This window comes from Pristis pectinata, chromosome 4 (genome assembly GCF_009764475.1).
Source record: "Pristis pectinata isolate sPriPec2 chromosome 4, sPriPec2.1.pri, whole genome shotgun sequence".
NCBI lineage: Eukaryota > Metazoa > Chordata > Chondrichthyes > Rhinopristiformes > Pristidae > Pristis > Pristis pectinata.
The window spans coordinates 76,044,171-76,061,794 of record NC_067408.1 but is presented as its reverse complement, the minus strand read 5'-3'; the positions used below and the strand labels follow the sequence as shown (position 1 = coordinate 76,061,794).

Here is a 17,624-nt window from a genome sequence, read left to right as displayed (position 1 = left end):
TTTGCTTATGTTAATTTTGGAAAGAACATGTTCATAATTCAATATTTGCTTTCTTAAACACTGATGCAAATTAATCACTTAACAAGTCCATTGTTTCTTATTTTACAGTCTCACCATTATCCATTTTTAGCAGCCAAATTTATTCTGCACCACTATATATAATTGTAAAAAAAATGAGTAAGACACAAAATGCTGGAGGAATTCCAGCATTTTGTGTGTGTTGCTCCAGATTCCAGCATCTGCAGAATCTCTTGTGTCTAAATTGACAACTCTTGCTTTCTCCTTTTTTCTGACTATAGAACTGTTCTGTCAGCATATGCTGTCCTTTCCATCTCTCCCAGTTGCCAGAATTTGTACTAGTCTATTTTATTTTGCTTTTTCTTTTAATGTTGTTCCTTAATTCTTTGATTGTCCATGGATGCTTTTTTTTGGCAACTAAAGTATTTGCCCAATGGGGGTAGACAATGAAATGAAATCAGAAAATGCTGGAAATTGTTCAATTGGTCAGGCAAGCTGATATGCACTAAAACTTGGAGTGGGTTATTTTTATAATGCCCCTCTGCCCGATAAATGACTGTTTTTCAATGGTAAGTTAGTGTTGTCTCTGAGTGAAGCAAAGTGCCTGTGGTTCAGTGTGTGGATGTGGTTTCACTTGGAATCAGACTGTAGAAGGAAATGACCAATTCCAAACCCAGCTTTGCTTTGAACCAGAGTTGTTTTTTTCGTGAGTTAAATGCCCACATTATTATTCATGCAAGGAGAGGGATAGGAACCACAACAGATTATGACTAGGAAGAAATAAATCTGTAATGAGTTGCAAATTGGCACAACGTGTTCGAAAAATTGCTCTGCTGTATTTTGTGTCACAGGAAACCAGAACTCTCATTACAAGAAACCAAACTTTTCTGTCAACCTCCCCTCCCTGTATTGCTGCAGAAGTCTAGAGCTAGTACTCGACTATGTGAGCATGTGTTCAATCATACAACTTCTATTCCTACAGGACTATTCAACTTTGGCCATAGAATAGGTCAGCTTAAACTGATGAGTTCCATTCTTGTAGTTAGTAATTCTTTCTCTGGATGTTTTTAAAATTTGGAGTTTAATTTGGTTCTTAATTTTGTTTCTGTATGTTTTTCTTCTCTTTCTTATACCAACCTTTTGTTTGCTAAATTTCTCTGCCTCCGCCGCATCTGCTCCCATGATGAGGCTTTCCACTCCAGGACATCAGAGATGTCCAACTTCTTTTCAAACCAGGGCTTCCCCCCGACTGTGGTCGAGAGAGCTTGCACCCATATCTCTGCCATTTCCCACACCTCTGCTCTCACCCCCACCCCTCCCAGACCCCACAGGGATAGGGTCCCCCTTGTCCTCACATTTCACCTCACCAGCCTACGTATCCAACACATCATTCTCCACCACTTCCGCCATCTCCAACAGGACCCTGCATATCTTCCCCTCCCCACCCCTTTCTGTCTTTTGTAGGGACCGCTCTCTTTGTGACTCCCTAGTTCACTCCATTCCCCCCACCACCACCCCCCCCACTCCACCATCCCACTCCCACCCCGGGAACCTTCCAATCTCCCCATTGCCAGTCACTTCAACTCTCCCTCCCACACTATCACTGATATGTCAGTCCTCGGCCTCCTCCACTGCCAGGAGAATTCCAAATGCGAACTGGAGGATCAGCATTTTCTGTCTTAGGACCTTGCAGCCTAACGGCATGAACGTTGAATTCTCCCACTTTAAGTAATCCCCACCCCCCTTCCCCACATGCCCCCCGACCCACCATGCTTCTTCTCTTCTTCCCTTTCCTAGCCAATCTCTCTTTTCTTTTCTACCCTTTTTTTCCTTTCTCTCCTTAACTTTGACCCATCCCCTGGTGGATCTGCTCTCCCTCCTCCCCCTCACCTGTCTATCACTATCTCTCACCTGTATCTACCTATCACCACCTTGTGCTCGCCCCGCCTCCCCTCTTTTGTCCACCTATCGCTGCTCTGCTGTTCCCTCCTATATATTGGGCTTTCCCTTTTCCTATCTTCAGTCCTGAAGAAGGGTCCTGACCCAAAACATTGACTGCCTGCTTTTCTCCATGGATGCTGCCTGACCTGCTGAGTTCCTCCAGCATCATCGTGTTTTACATCTAGATTCCAGCATCTGCAGTCCTTTGTTTCTTTTGTTTGCTCTTATTGTTTCACTTTCAATATTTTATTTAAATTACACTATTACATCCTCCACCTTTCTATTTGTTTATTTATTTTGTATCTCACAGGTCAAGGAGACGGACTGTTGGATCCACCAAGGTCCCAAATTAGTTTGTACATCCAGTAATTAATGGTCTAAAGAGCTTTTGCACAGGAGAATAAGAAAAGCATGAATAAATGTGCCAGTATTTCAAAACAAAAACAAGTGACAAACCTTCAAATATTTGACAGCCTTATCAATGCAATAACATTAATAAAATACAAGTCTCCAGACAAAAACGTCCTGTAAAGTATTACTTGACTATCTAAGAAAAGTCCAGGCATGTCTTTGCAGTACTATCTCTGCTGCGGATTTAAATGTTAAATTTGGTATTGGTAACGTTCTCACTTTATGACTGTACTAAGAGAAAAAAATAAGAACAGGTAGTTGAACAGTAATATTGCTTTCAGAAATGCATTCCAAATATTATATGTAACTTAAAGGTTATTGAGAAATTGCATATAAACTAAGAATAAATTGGCTAGTTTGCTTTTGATTCACAATAAATGGTACAGAGACTTGTATGTCTGTAGCGATAATACAGTTGCCAGAGAAACAGGGATTACAAATAATGACAATGTAGGTTCTGGTGTATTTGTATTTCCTATTTAATATGTTGATATACTATGCAAAATATTAATATGGATAATGAATAGTTTAAAACTGTAAAAGTCTAATATATTACTAAACGATGTTTTTAATTGTAACTTTGCACAATGGATTGAAAATCTTTATTTTCTTTTTAAACCTATTCCAACATCATGCTCTAAAATTAGAGGGTGTGTATCTGGGGGTGGTAACTGATGAGAAACAAGTCACTGATGTGCATGGTTTAAGAGGGATAGACATACCATTTTCTTGCATCATGAGTGGATTCTTTTCTCACATACATCTGTTTTAATTCTGGCTCTGAAGATGGTGTAAAACACTGTGCTCAAGCCAGAAGATTTGTAAGAAATGTTGGGATTATAACAGGTAAAATGGCGTCTATGACTCTCTTGTTGCAGATTTGCAAATGACAGCAATTTTAATGTTTGATTCTTGTATTTTTTTAAATGGAAAATTCTTTTACCTTGGTCCTGCAGAATTTAAGTTTCTCATCTTGATATTTTCATCTTGCTGATACACCATCATTTCAGTCTTTCATTGGGAGAAATCAGCACTGCCATGAGCTTTTTGTTTGCCACTGAAGTATTGATTTGGGGAAAACAATCAACAACTTAGTTGCCAGAGTTGATATTTCACATTCTTTCCTTGACATATCAATGATCTTGTTGAGTCACTGTTAATTGTACCTCAGCAATTATCTAATTCTTTATGAAACTGGTAATATGATGCTGCATAACCAATTTTATCACTAAATACAATTTCACTCTTGAACCGGTCATGATAATATTATTTTATTTAATAGTCAATTTTCCAAAATTATTTATTTCAATAATTTATTCACAAGCAGACTTGCAGCCAAACAGAGTTGGAAAACTGGATTACTGCAATCCATTCTGCATGCGCAGGTGCAGTGGCAAAACAGCATCGCAGAGAAGACACAGTCAAACTACTGCAGTCAGAGATGAAGAAGCTGGAACAGAAAATTGACATGGATGAAAAAATGAAGAAAATGGGGGATATGCAGTTGTCTTCAGTTAATGATCCGAAAAAGCGAAAGACTATACTTGATCAGGTAACATCTTTGTATAATTTAATATATTAATCAACTTTTTTTAATTAACCATTCACAAGTCCTATAAGTCTGGTAATATATGTAAGTTGGAAAGTTAAAAAAGGAAGTAACTTAAGACAGGGCTTAAGTGATCACTAAGGGAAACTGTAAAACTATTCTTTACAGATCCATATTTAATTCAATAAAGTTGATCACAACTAGTAAAAAATAAGAAAAGCTGTAAATTTCATGTAGTATATTACTTTTTTAAAACACCAATTCTGTTTGATTCTTTAATTCCTTTAACTTTTCTCAAATTTGTCATAGTTCAAGGAGATCATTTAGAGATATTCCATTGTTTTGGACAAGATCGGAACTTTACAGCCTGTGCTTTGTTAAGAACATTCCCACAAAGTCAAAAGAAACTAATCAAAATCTAAAAATCATTTCGCTAGTTTTTCAATAGTGTTTCTGTCTTGATATTTAAGTCGTAGAAATAGATTACAAAGCCACATGCTTACTTTCCCCTCTGCAGGGTTTGAGTGTAAGCCAACTCAATTTAGATGCTGTGCATCATACTCCCCAATTAAAAATGACATTAAAGGCGGGGCATGCTCACTGAATATAGTAAATTCATTTGAATTAAGATTGAACTTTAAATATGGAGAACTGAAGTCTCCGTGGTAAATTGCCTCATTATAAATACCACTATAGCAACACTTTTCTCTGAGGTTTCTTGGAAGGTTGCAGGTGATGTACAGCTGCTGGGATAGAGGTTGAGGGGATGGTGATGATCGCTGATGGTGATGTATGGCCTTTGATAAGGCAAATGGTCAGAGAAACCTCAGCTCAGAAGCAAACAGCCAGCAGATGGAGGGTAAGAAGAGAGATGGTAAGAGAGGGTTGAATGGGATTCAGATGGAGAGATCTACAGGAGGGGTACTGAGGGAAGAAGAGGATTAGTGAAAGCAAATTACCAAGGATGAGGATGTGGTCAACGGTGTGTGTGTTTACAGAAATAGTAATAATGACTGCCAATTTCATACTTCATAACAAATGCTGCAAAGAATTAAGTAAAGTAACCTACCTGCCTCTTTTACAACTTCCAAAATGTGTTGTCTTTTACTGTATCCACAATAGAAAATTTTCACTAGAGAAAACTAATTTGGTTATGCTGTGCTGCCTTTAAAAACTTTTAAGTATCTGAATCATGTGACAACACAACTGTATGTGCTTTATGCAATCCGTTCTTAAGATGTTACAGTAACTGTGCTGTATTATCTGTTTAATAAGTTACTTCTTGGTCAGCAGGTAGATAATTTGGTCTTGCAGGCAATGATCTATGCGGTTTTATTTCTCATGATCGACTGGTGAACCTCCTAAGATATTAAGGGAATAAAGTTGGTGTTACTTTGAATGTTTCAGTGTTTTCATTTTCAGTCATATATTTGGAAAACCATTTCAATACTCAGTGCTATTACTGTGTCTACTCTACAGAAAGTAGCAAACATTGAAAAACTAATAATCTCTAACTGACCTCCACAAATGAATTATGAACACTCCGTCATTACTGACTATATTCCTTTCCATTGTGCCTCAGCTGTAACCTGTGTCTTTCCACTTGCTTCCTACATACTTTGCCTGCTGTTTGCTCATTTTGCTCCCTTTGGATCTCTCCAGGGACTCTGCTGTTTAGTTAATGAAACCTGCTTGAGATTTATTGATGTTTCTGTGCCATATGGGAATGGATTAGATGAGTCCTTACCATTAGGGTAAGGTATGCCTTTGGCTGAAAATTTTGATTTTAAACTGAAACATAAGATACGTTTATAATTACTCAAAGGAAGGATCACATGAACCTTTCCTATTTGTTGATACCATTTCCAGCAAAATGGTAAGCTTAAACTTTATATGAAAAATGTTCATTAATGCCAAGAAGTGAATAATCTACATTTCCAGGGTCTATTGCAAAATAACAATACTCACTTAAAATGTTTGGTGAGCAGAGAAATGCTTGGATTATCATCTTTCTCTTACTAGTATGATTTTCATCTTTGTTTTTGCATTGAAGTATCATTCCACTTGTTCAAAATTCAGCAAGTCTTATTCACTTCATAAATTGCCTCAGCCAAAAATTAATGCTGACCTTAGTGGGAATAATATATTGAAATTGTTGCCTATTCGAAGTTTTAAACATTAAATAGCTAATTGTGCCCACATACTGTATACTTCATATATATAACATTAATGAAGAATGGGGTTTTAAGCAAGGCTTTATGCTTGACAGTTTAATATAAGTACTACTGATTTTAAGAGATGTAATCTGGATATGAAAATATTTTAGTCAGCCATGATGAAAGTTGGTACTTGGCATGCTTCATCCACTAGTAGGTGATTTAATGAATAGGTAAATCTTTCGTTCTAGTACAGTGTGTATTCAACCCTGATAGGAAAATATTGTTGAACATGTGGTCTTATTATTGGAGTACAAAGAGTGCATGTTTTATTCCATTAGTGATGAAAAATACATTTTAATTTTCATTTTCTTCCACTTTTTACAGATCTTTTTATGGGAACAAAATTTAGAACAATTTCAAATTGATCTTTTTCGATATCGTTGTTATATGGCAAGCCTTCAAGGTGGAGAATTACCAAACCCAAAAAGACTTCTTGCATTTGCAAGTCGGCCAACCAAACATGCCATGGGTCGTCTAAATATTTTTTCAGTATCATCTTTCCATGCCTTGGTGAGTTTGTTGTATTTGGGTTTTATTTCAAACATTGGATTAGACCACTTTAATAGCACCATTATAATAGATATTATTCATTGCAAGTAGAAATACTATGAGTGACTGAGCCATTTTGAACTGAACATTTTAAAAGAGGTTTCCTTTTTTTTAATCCTTTGTAATTTATGTTATATGAGATAAACCTGTACAAAATGACTGTAACTAGTGTTTTCAGAATCAAGATCAATAAGTTTTAGAGTGAAATGTCGATTAATAGATCATGGTAATCATTTAATAGATGAGACTATTAAGATTGCATGTGTGTGAAAAGTAGATTCTATTGCTGTTTTCTCATTTATATTCCATTGCATAATTAAATGTTTACTACAGTACTGGATGCTGGTAGTTGATTTGGAATAGAAAGGTTTGCACTTAAACATGTTTTCAGATATATTGACAACACTTCAGATTTGTCATGTGTCAAATTTTTATATTAAAATATTATAGGACCATTTCCTACTTGCATAAGTACCTTAAATAATAGCATCTAATTGACTTCAAAAGTTCATTATTAAAAATATACTTGGAAAATAAGAGCAGGGAATTATTTTTGGAACTATATACAATGCTTTTCAAACACAGCTTGAGTAATACATATAGTTCTGCTTTACATATTGTAGGAAAGATACCATTGCATTGGAGAGGATGCAGAAAAGAGTTAAGATGATGTCGCGAGGACTCCAAAGTTTTACTATGAGGAAAGATTGGATAACCAAAAGAGGGGAGATAACCAGTATAAAAAGATCTCCCCTCTTTCTTTCCAGTCCTGATGAAGGGTTTTGGGCTGAAACGTCGACTGTCCATTTCCCTCCGTAGATGCTGCCTGACCCTCTGAGGTCCTCCAGCATTTTGTGTGTTGCTCCAGATGACCAATGGTTGCTTTCTTTGGAACAGAGTCGGCTGAGGGGAGATTTAACTGAGGTATATAAAATTTAGAAAGGCTTGAGTAAAATAAGTAGGAAGGACCTTTTTCCCCTAGCAGAGGGGATAAAAGCCAGGGTGCACAGATTTAAAGTATTTGATATAAGGATAGGAGAGATGAGGAAATACTTGTTTCAGCCAGTGGTGGTAGGAGACTGGGGCACACTGCTTGAATGAGTGGTAGTGGCAGAAGTGATCATCACATTTAAAATAAAACCTCGGTGTGTAGTTGAGGAGCAGTGTCCTACAGGGCTACGAACCTAGTGCAGGAGGGTAGAATTAGGCTGAACTGGCACAGACACAATGAATGAATGGCCTCCATCAATGTTATTTCTTTGACTCTAGATGTGTTAAACAGAAAGCATATGTTAAGAGGATCCACTGAAAGTTACCAGCCTCTAATTCAGCCTCAGGAGGTCAGAAAAATTGTGTGGTGACTCTGAAGAGATGCACAAGGCTGCACATGAATCTTAGACAAATACGTTGTGGGTTTTACAGTAATATGTGACTGTCCTTACAAATCTGCATATCCCATATACTGATAGATAATCCTTGAATTTTCCTGGAAAGAATGAAAAAAACACAGCCATGTCTGAGTAAATATTTTTACAAATCCGTTCAGAATCCATGTGCCTTAGGAGGATCTATTGCAGCAACTCACTGTGAGCAATGGCATGGGTGATTCCCCTATTTAAAAAAAGGACAAAATTCAGTGATTTCTGGGATAATGTTCATATCCTTCATTTTGCTTTTTTTATATACTTGTGTGACTTTTAATTGGTGAGCACAATTATCACTTCAGAGCTTTTCTTACTTTTCATACAAGAGATGTTATTCCTGCCATCTGTGGAGTGCCTCTCCATATCCATTGATTAAGATAGAAATATTCCTTATTGGTCTTATCACAGACTTCCTTTAAAATAGTCTCTTTGATGAATAAAGTTTTATTTTTTACAGATGATACCAATTGCAAAATCTTAATGAGCTATGTTGCATAGAAACATTTGACACTCAGCTGTATATCTTGTTTGCACAGCCTAGATGGTATTTAGTTATTAAATCAAAGAATAATCCCTAATCAATCAGTTAATCATTAACAACCATCTTGAAGTGAGTGTGAAATAATTATTTTAGGTGGCAGCTCGAACTGAACCTGGTTTGAAAAAACGAACTCAGGCAATTTCCAGATCAGTCAGCAAACGACGGAACAGATTTTCTTCCCTTTGGGGATTGGATACAACATCAAGAAAGAAAGCAAAAGAACGACCCAGCATTAATCAGGTTAGATGCTATAGCAGTATTTGATTTTTACTTGTTGCAGATAGAATTATTGAAGGTCCTTGGACTGTAAGATTGAGTCCCATGTTCTTTTATATTGTCTTTCTTTTCATGTGCTTGCACAAAACAGCATATGCACCTTATTATTTGCATGCTGCAGGATTTTTACTTTGTTTCTAAAGCCAAAGTATGGTTTGTTTCAAGATGGTTTGTATTTTGACCATTGTTAACTGCATTAAAATGAAATCTGAGGATAAATATATCAACAATGGAAGAGATAGTTTCAGAGAAAGTGTAGAAAAATATTTTGTATTGATTACTGAAAAATTAATAACAATGTAAAAGACAATACAATTCATAAGTGTACAATGGAGAGTGATCTGAGAATTCTGGGAGCTGAAATGTAAATAATACAAAATTGATGAAAATGAAAGCAGAAAAGAAAGGAGCACAAAGGCAAAATGGCCAATTATACAGACCACGTCAAGGGGAGAAAACGAAACAAAATGGTTGAAAAGAAAGGTTTTTCATCCTGCTGAATATCTGCTTTTTTAATTGGAATGATTCTTCACAAAATTGTTTCATCAGCACGTACTGTTACCTGGCAACATTGCTTTCCAGCAGTCTATAGTCAGATGTAAGCTTGTGAATGCAGAAAATAATCAGATCATTAATGTTTTTAATTTAATTTTCATCATCCAACATTCTTTTGGTGACTTACCTAATTTTAGAGTTCACAAGTTTTATGCATTCTTGAGATGTGAGCATCATTAGTGAGGCTAGGATCTATTGCTCTGCACAAGATGGCTAAGATTTGATGCAACTGAGTATTTTTCTCAGCCATTTCAGACAATTGTTAAGGTTTCGCCAAACTGATGTGAGACTCGAGTCATGTGTAGGCCAGACTAGGTGAATGTTCCAGAACCAATTGGGTATTTGTTAGCAATTTGTTAGCTTTATAATGATTTGTGTTTTTTTACTGATATCAAGTTATATTTTCAGATTTGTTTTTGAAAATGGTCTGTTTTTGCAATTCAGAATTATCTAGGAATAAAGTGCCAGAAGAAGTTCATCAATTATTTTGTTCTATACGTGTCAAGGAATAAAAGAGTAAATGAGTAAAAGATTTGGGTTGTAACTGCTGGTTGGAATGTTCACTTTTTTGTCTATCAGATAAACCAGCTTAATTGTTTGCATCAGATATGAGCCTCTAAATGGTATCCGTATCAACTTATTTGAAAGAGGAGAGTGAAACATGCAGTTTAGATCACTTGGGTTGGTATTGTTATATTTCCAGGTTATTCTAATGCATAATTCAAGACTGAACTGTACAGGACATTCTTGAATGCACAACGTTCCAATGGCATCACCGTACCTGAGGAATATCTGGAGCATAATTTATTTCATTGAACTAGATCTTGCATTTGATTCATTCTCATGCACTAGTTCAAGAACATTCTTGTATATATTAAGGAACTTCTCTTTACCCTTCACAGTCTGTTGGAAATCATTATTTTGTTGCTTCACGTGTTGCACAGATGATTTATGGTTGGCCTCTTCTTTTTCAATCATTCATCAAATTACTGCTTGATAAATTAAAGAGAAATAATGTGGTAGCAAATGAGAGGTTATTGTTTGCTGCTCACATAATGAGGCCTCCAGATCATACTTGCCAAGATATTGGGCAGCAAACTCCTGATAAAGTAGTATGCAGGTTTGTACAATGCTAAACCCAAAAGAAATTATGTTACATTTAACACTATAAACCATCTGAATTACTTGGATTCTGTTTCTCTGTTTAACTTCTTGTGAGATGATCTGATTACATTCCTTGCTAGGCTAACGTGAGTTAAATCTTAATTACCCATTCTCCTTGTGATGTTTTTATGGACAACGTTAATTCAACTTGATGTTAATACCATTCTAAATGCAGCTCATCTGGGTGTAATCCTTGATTAAGACTCAGATGCCATATGATTTGGATTTTATTTTTATTGAACTGAATTTAACTAAGGGCATATCTTATAACATTATTATAAAAATCCAAATGTGATACCAGATAATAAATATACAAATATATAATAGCATTTGTAAAAGAAAATGATGTGTGTGCAAATTTTACGCACAGTTTGTGTGCACAGTTTTAACTGTGGGTATTCATTAGCAATAATGAGATGTGAATAAGTACCATGGAAAATATGTATTTTATTTATAGAAGAGCGAATGCTCAATTAATAGCAATTACAATCAAGAGATCAGAAGTCATACATTAAATAATTAGGTACTGAAGGGATGAATTAGGATGGGTTTAAGGTTCTTCCTCCTTTGAAATCATTTTGAGCCTACCAAAACTTTTAAATTTCTCAGTCTTTTACACTTCAACATCTCCCATATGTGCTACCCATTCACTTTAACAAGTTTAACACTAAATTTTAACTGATGTTATCTTGTTATAAATCTGTTTATTTTTAAAAGTTTTGGACCAGCCTCTTTATGCTCCACTATTCTTCCAGGTTCTGAGTCGTTTGCAAATTTTGTTTATCTATACTGTGTCAATATTCATATTGTCCTTCCTGGCATGTGGCAGAGAAATTCACAGTGATTTTTCCAATTTTGACACCTTTAAAAATGACTTGAATGCCTCCCACAATTGTTGAGCATAGAGTGGGAATGTAGAAGCCGAAGAAGTAAAACAATGGAAAACAAAAGAAATAAAGGAGCAAATACAACAGCTCACGGGGAACAAATAGACAAATGGAGGGAAAGTGTGAAGAAAATAGTTGGCTATTATCATCAAGATAATTTCATGTACTTTTTGTTTAGCTCTTTGGTGACAGTGAAGCAACTCTGAAGAAATCTTTGGAAGGGATCTTTAATGAATGTTCAACGTATACCAGTGTAAGTAACCAACATCAGAAGAGGTTGACTGTATTGAGATGACGGTTTGCATTTGCACAAAGGCCTTTTGTGGATAAACAAAGCTCAAAGGTGGTAGTTTGCATTAGTATTAGATTAAAAAAAAACACCTGGAAGTTTGTCTTATGTTATGCCATTTTAAAGGAATTATTATACAGACGACCCCCCAAGTTATGGGGGGTTGTGTTCCACGAAAACGGACTGTAAAGCAAAGCTGTGTCATCTGCACGTGCATCAAGAAACACGAGCTGGGGAAAAAAATTGAGTTGATTTATTTTTTTCCCCACATAAATTCCGTGAGAATGAATTTCATTCCATATCTCAAATTTTTGAGTTGTGATTTGTGACTTCAGTAAGGGTAAATTTCTGTAAACCAATGGGCATTAACACGGGAGTCACCTGTATTTGCTAAGTCTTCTGCTGAAACCACTGAGAAATATTGTTCTGTTAGTTTCCTCAGCAGTTACATTGCAAACAGAAGATAAATCTGACTGAGAAAGCTGCTTCGAACACCTCTCCCTCCTCCCACCCATCAGTTCACAGTATAATCAGTAAGTAGCTGGGAATCTCACACACCAGGAAAATAGTTTCAATGCCCACTCTTACTGGTACCATCTGGAGCAGTAGTAGGACTACTTCATTTGTCTTTCCTGCACTGGGGAAGGCAGTGAGAGTCAGCCAAGGTATTTGATTGTGATTGCTGCTGCTGCTGGACCTCTGCAGAATATGCTTATATGAACATTAGATGAGGGGTAACATTAAGTTTGAGCATTATGTTCTCATGGTCAATTCAGAGTCAAGCTTGACTAATGCATGATGTTCATCTTTGTAAAGCACCAGAGGCTTCCGTGTGGAATTGTGTCCAGATATATAGGCAAATTGTGACATTGGTGGAAAGAATTTTGATTCTAGTTTGAATACTTCGGAATACTTTTCACTTCATGACTATAATCAAGCACATTTCTTCCAATTTATTTTATTTGAATGTATGATTTATAGAGAAGTCAGTTTTCTGAGAAATATTCTTGCATATGTAGAGGAAATGCCTTCAGATATATAAAGTTCAATTGATTAATTTAAATAGAAGTGCTTGTTTCCTCAGCTGGTGAGAGGCAGTTGTGATCAAATTTGCATTGAATTTTAAGGGAGCTAATTAGCCAGGTCTTCAACAATAAACATAAATTGATGGTGATTTATAACAATAAAAGAAATTTCAATTTTTGTACCCCTTTTTTGTAGAAAATCACTCCAGGACATTTCAAAGGAGCACTGTCAACTAAAATTTGATGCTAGGTCACTTAAGGAGGCAGGAGGTTAGTGGCGTTAGCATTTGGCCTCCAGTTTGTCCCTAATTTCATGTTTCAGCGTGCAATTTGGAGGTCAGAGACAAGCTGACCAGTGAGGAAGAAATAATCAGCTGTTCCATCTAACCCAACTGGACAGGTAATCAAAAGCTTGGTCACAGAGTGGTGAAGAAGGTGTTTGAAATGCTTGCCATCATCAGTTAGGGCATTGTACAAAACTGCACAAAACATTGGTGAGACCATGCTTGCGGTATTCTGTGCAATTCTGGCTGCCCAACTGTAGGAAGGATGTCCTTAAACTGGAGAAGGTGCAGAAAAGATTCACCCAGGACTGGAGGGGCTGAGTCATAAGGATTGACAGGATTGACTGGATAGACTAGGGCTTTTTTTTTCCCTGGAGCATAGGAAGCTGAGGGGTGACCTTATAGAGGTATAAAACTATGAGGGGCATAGATAAGGTGAATGGTCACTGTGCTTTTCACTGGGTAGGGGAGTCTAAAACGAGAGGGCATAGTTTTAAGGTGAGAGCAGAAGGATTTAAAGGAGACCTCAGAGGCAACTATTTCACACAGAGGAATGTGGGATGAGCTGCCAGAGGAAGTGGTAGAGGTGGGTACAATTGCAATGATTGAAAGGGATTTGGACAAGTACATAGACAGGAAAGGTTTAGAGGGATATGTGCCAAATGCAGGCAAATGGGACTAACTCAGGTAGGCATCTTGGTTGGCATGGACAAGTTGGGCTGAAGGGCCTGCATAACTCTGTGATTCTATGACTCTAAAAGAGTAGTTTGTAAGCAGTGTCTTAGTGGAGGAAAGAGTGAGATAGAATGGAGAAACTTAGAGAGCGAATTCCAGAGATTAGTGTAGTTCCAGTTGAAAGTACTGCCACCATTTGTGAAGAGATTAAACCTGGGCATGGGTCAGAGGCCAGAATAAGAGGATAATTGCTATTTTAGAGAGTTATGGATTTTGGAGGAGATTACAAAGGCAGGAAGGGATTAGAACATGAAAGGATTTGAGAAAGTGGAAGAGAATTGATTAACGGCAGGAAGTGGGGGTCAACATTGTTATGGACTAGGTTACTATTGGTGAATGTCCCTTTAATATAGAGTAGTGTGTGTGTGTGTGTGTGTGTGTGTGTGTGTGTGTGTGTGTGTGTGTGTGTGTGTGTGTGTGTGTGTGTGTGTGGTGATGACGTCAACAGAAGATAAGGATGTAATGATGTTGGTGGAGCAGACAGTCGGAGTCAGTGAGAAGAGAGAGAGGGAGGAAGAGAGAGAGAGAGAGACACCAGCCTGCTAGTTTCTCTATCAATGGATGAGAAACAATAACTGTGTCTGTCACTACAATCCACACATGGATTTTTGGAGTAATCCGGTGGATCCACTTTGTCATTAACCTGTAGAAGGAAACAGGTATTTGTGTGGACGGCCACAATTCGAGTGCTTTTCGGGGTGGCAGATACTTCGGAACAAAGGAATGGAGCATCAGTGATTGAGGTGTCGTATGAGTTCCATCGTGGAACATTTGGATTTCATAATTACGCTCTATTTTCTCTCTACATTTTCTCTTCAGTCAACAGTGGTTGTTGAAGAAGCCTTTGCTCACGTTCCACCTTACGGCTTGCTGAACTGAACTTTGAGAACTATTCTTGGACTTGGAGTTTGGGAATTTGCCACACACACACTTCGAGTTTAGTTTTTGGGGTTAATGTTTAAGATCTAACATTTTTTTAACTTATAACATTCTAACATTTTTACTTTTATTTTTCTAATTATCATAAGTAGTTATTAATAAAATAGTTTTTACCACTTATACATGACTCGGAGTGTTTCTTTTGTTGCTGGTACGTGACAACATGTATGGGTAATATGGTGCAAAGAATTTCAGGCAGCAGAATTTCAGGTAACATTAAATAAACAGAAAGTAAAGTGAGGAAAGCTGGCCTGAGTAATGGTCAATTTTAGAGGTAAAAACTGGTACAGATATGTGGTCTGAAGCCCACTTTGTGGTCAAGCATGTGACAAAGGTTGTGAACTAACTGATTCAGTTTCAGACAGGTGCTGGAGAGAGGGATTAGTCACTGGTCAGGGAATGAAGTTTCTGATGGGAACCAAAGACAATGTTTAATTATGTCTATACTTAATTGGAAATCAGCTGTTCATCTGGTGCTGGATGTCAGACATGATGATTCCTGGTCTGTGAGATTCTCAGCAATTTAGAGATCAAGCAAAGGTCGAGTGAGTTGCTCGGGAAGTCGAGCTGAGTATTGTCAGCACACATATGAAAACGGACAGTGTTTTGCCAAGGGACAGCATTTAAAAGAGAAATAGACTGTATGGAGATAGACATCAGTGATGACATTATAGGATCAAGAAGAGAAGCCATTGCTAGTCATTCTCATTCATGGTAATGTTTTAATTAATTCTCATTTCTGCAATACTGAATTTTCTTTGATTTAATCTGTATCACATTTATTCATTTGGTTTATATTTGTATTGCTTCAAAATATTTTGTTATGACCAATTTATTTATCAATCCTGAGAAGTACTTTTACAGGCAGCTTGTGGCAAGGAAGAAATGGTACAACTTCATTTCAAAATCATGACAATTTTTAAATTTTTACCTGTGCAAATTCAGACTGAATTCTGGTGAGGAAGTTGCGGATGCCACCTAGTGGCTTGAAGGGTAAAAGGCTTTCAGTGTCCGAGAAGAAATGTGAGATTGTGGGCACCAACTTGCATCCCACTGTTGCTGTTTGGATGTGCTGCTTAATTTGCATATGATGCTATTTAATATTTTATGTTAATTTCTATTGGATTATTTAGAAAATTTTGGTTTGCACAATAATTGTCAGATACCTGACAGTAGATCTATGGTCTTGATAATGTGAGAAAGCTGAATTATCAAAGATGAGAAGAAGTAATCATTGAAGCATGCTGAGATTTTGATCGTACTTTTGCAAATTTTTAATTCACAGCCTGTTATTGCTTAACCAAACAAATTAATCAACTAACTTCTACATATTCTGCCTTGCTAGAACAAGAATTTTTTAAAAAGTTAACCAAGTAGAAACAAGTAGAAGTTGGTTTGTCTTCTACATGTAACTGACTTTTTAAAAATTGCTGCTAATGTTAGGTTTTGCTTTCAAACAATGGTAATTGAATTGTCATGGTATCTTTATGTCATCTTGTGGTAGAAGACTTTTATATTTACCCATTTGTTGCAAAGAAAGAGTTTGAGTGTAGGTTATTACTGTCCTTTCCTTCAGAGAGAAAAGAACCTGAGCACAAGTATTCGGCAACAAACATCTGGGAGTGACAACTGGGTTACTGATTGCCTTGCACCTTCATGGGTCTGTTTACCAAATGATCAACCCATATTGATTGTAGTACATCCGGGGAATTCGGCACAGGAAATTCTCGAAGTAGCCTGTAAGGTATGTCCACCGTTAATTTGTCCCATCTTTTCATCAGGATGATTATAAAAGAACCTATTTTAAAGCTGGTGTTTGGTTAAATCAGGACCCCCAGCCCTGCAGAATTTTTAAAAAATTATAGGATGAAAATATTTATTGTAATTGATGGCACTTTCTAAATTGAATATATTTTGTCAATAAATCCTTTTATTAAATTAACTTTTAAAAATTTGCTTTACCTCCTCCATTACTTAAAGTATCAATTCTTTTAAATTTCCTTTACATACTATCTTTATAAGCCCAAACTGTGGATACATTTTGCTGGTGGTTCGGTGGAGAACCGTCAGTGAGGTGCTTGAAAGGTCCATCCCCACTCTGATTTCTGTGCCTGCACCTCACAATGCTGATGGCAGGGGTGAGCTGGGTGCAAATCCCAAGTCTAGGAGGGGAGTGCAAACACCCTGAGCTTAGAAGCCAAATTCACTTGCAGCCTCTCAGCTTCACATCATTTGAATGGGACCACTGACCTTGATTGTAAAGGTAAGTGGAGGTAAGTAGTTTGTATTGTTTAATGTTAATTCTTTAAATTGATTTAATCTCTTAAATTTATTTTTAAGTAAATTTATAATTTTTTAATCTCTTGATCATTTACTTTAAATTATTATCTTTTTGGACTGTTTTTAAATGTCTCTTGCCATTGGAGCCATTTAAAAGTAGTTGAAAGGCAATTGACCACAGCAAGTTGTTACAAGGCCACCTAGGTAATCTAGGGACCAGGCCTGCTGCATGATGTCTAGGTGCTGCTTTTGAACCACTCTACCTCACAGGATGACCATGGCAGCAAGGCCTCCAAGACAATTGGACCCATGGGGCTACATGAAGTAAGTATTGCTTCAGGAATGGCATGGGTTTGAACACAGGGAGCACGATTTGACTATAACCTTTCACTGTTGCCTTTGCAACATTCACAAAAACAGGCCAATTTTTTTAACTATTGCAAAAGCAAAATTCTGCTGAGAATAAATATAATAAGAAACAAAATAAACCATCCAGGTGAGTAAAACTGCTCAAAGCTTACAGAGCAGCAAAATGGAG

General features: G+C 36.8%; 1 protein-coding gene across 5 annotated transcripts in view; it reads left to right on the top strand.

Annotated features, from left to right (window-relative positions):
* LOC127569772 (rho guanine nucleotide exchange factor TIAM1-like) overlaps positions 1-17,624 on the top strand; it is a 205,774-nt gene that overhangs the window by 89,508 nt on the left and 98,642 nt on the right. For 4 of the 5 annotated variants that reach the window (XM_052014647.1, XM_052014644.1, XM_052014645.1 and 1 more), the window contains 5 exons: positions 3,698-3,922; positions 6,463-6,648; positions 8,746-8,892; positions 11,713-11,787; positions 16,383-16,550. In XM_052014647.1, the coding sequence (XP_051870607.1) occupies positions 3,698-3,922; positions 6,463-6,648; positions 8,746-8,892; positions 11,713-11,787; positions 16,383-16,550 (801 nt within the window). Of the gene's footprint in view, positions 1-3,697; positions 3,923-6,462; positions 6,649-8,745; positions 8,893-11,712; positions 11,788-14,310; positions 14,804-16,382; positions 16,551-17,624 lie in introns of those variants that run through there. The other variant, XM_052014648.1, reaches the window with a different exon arrangement.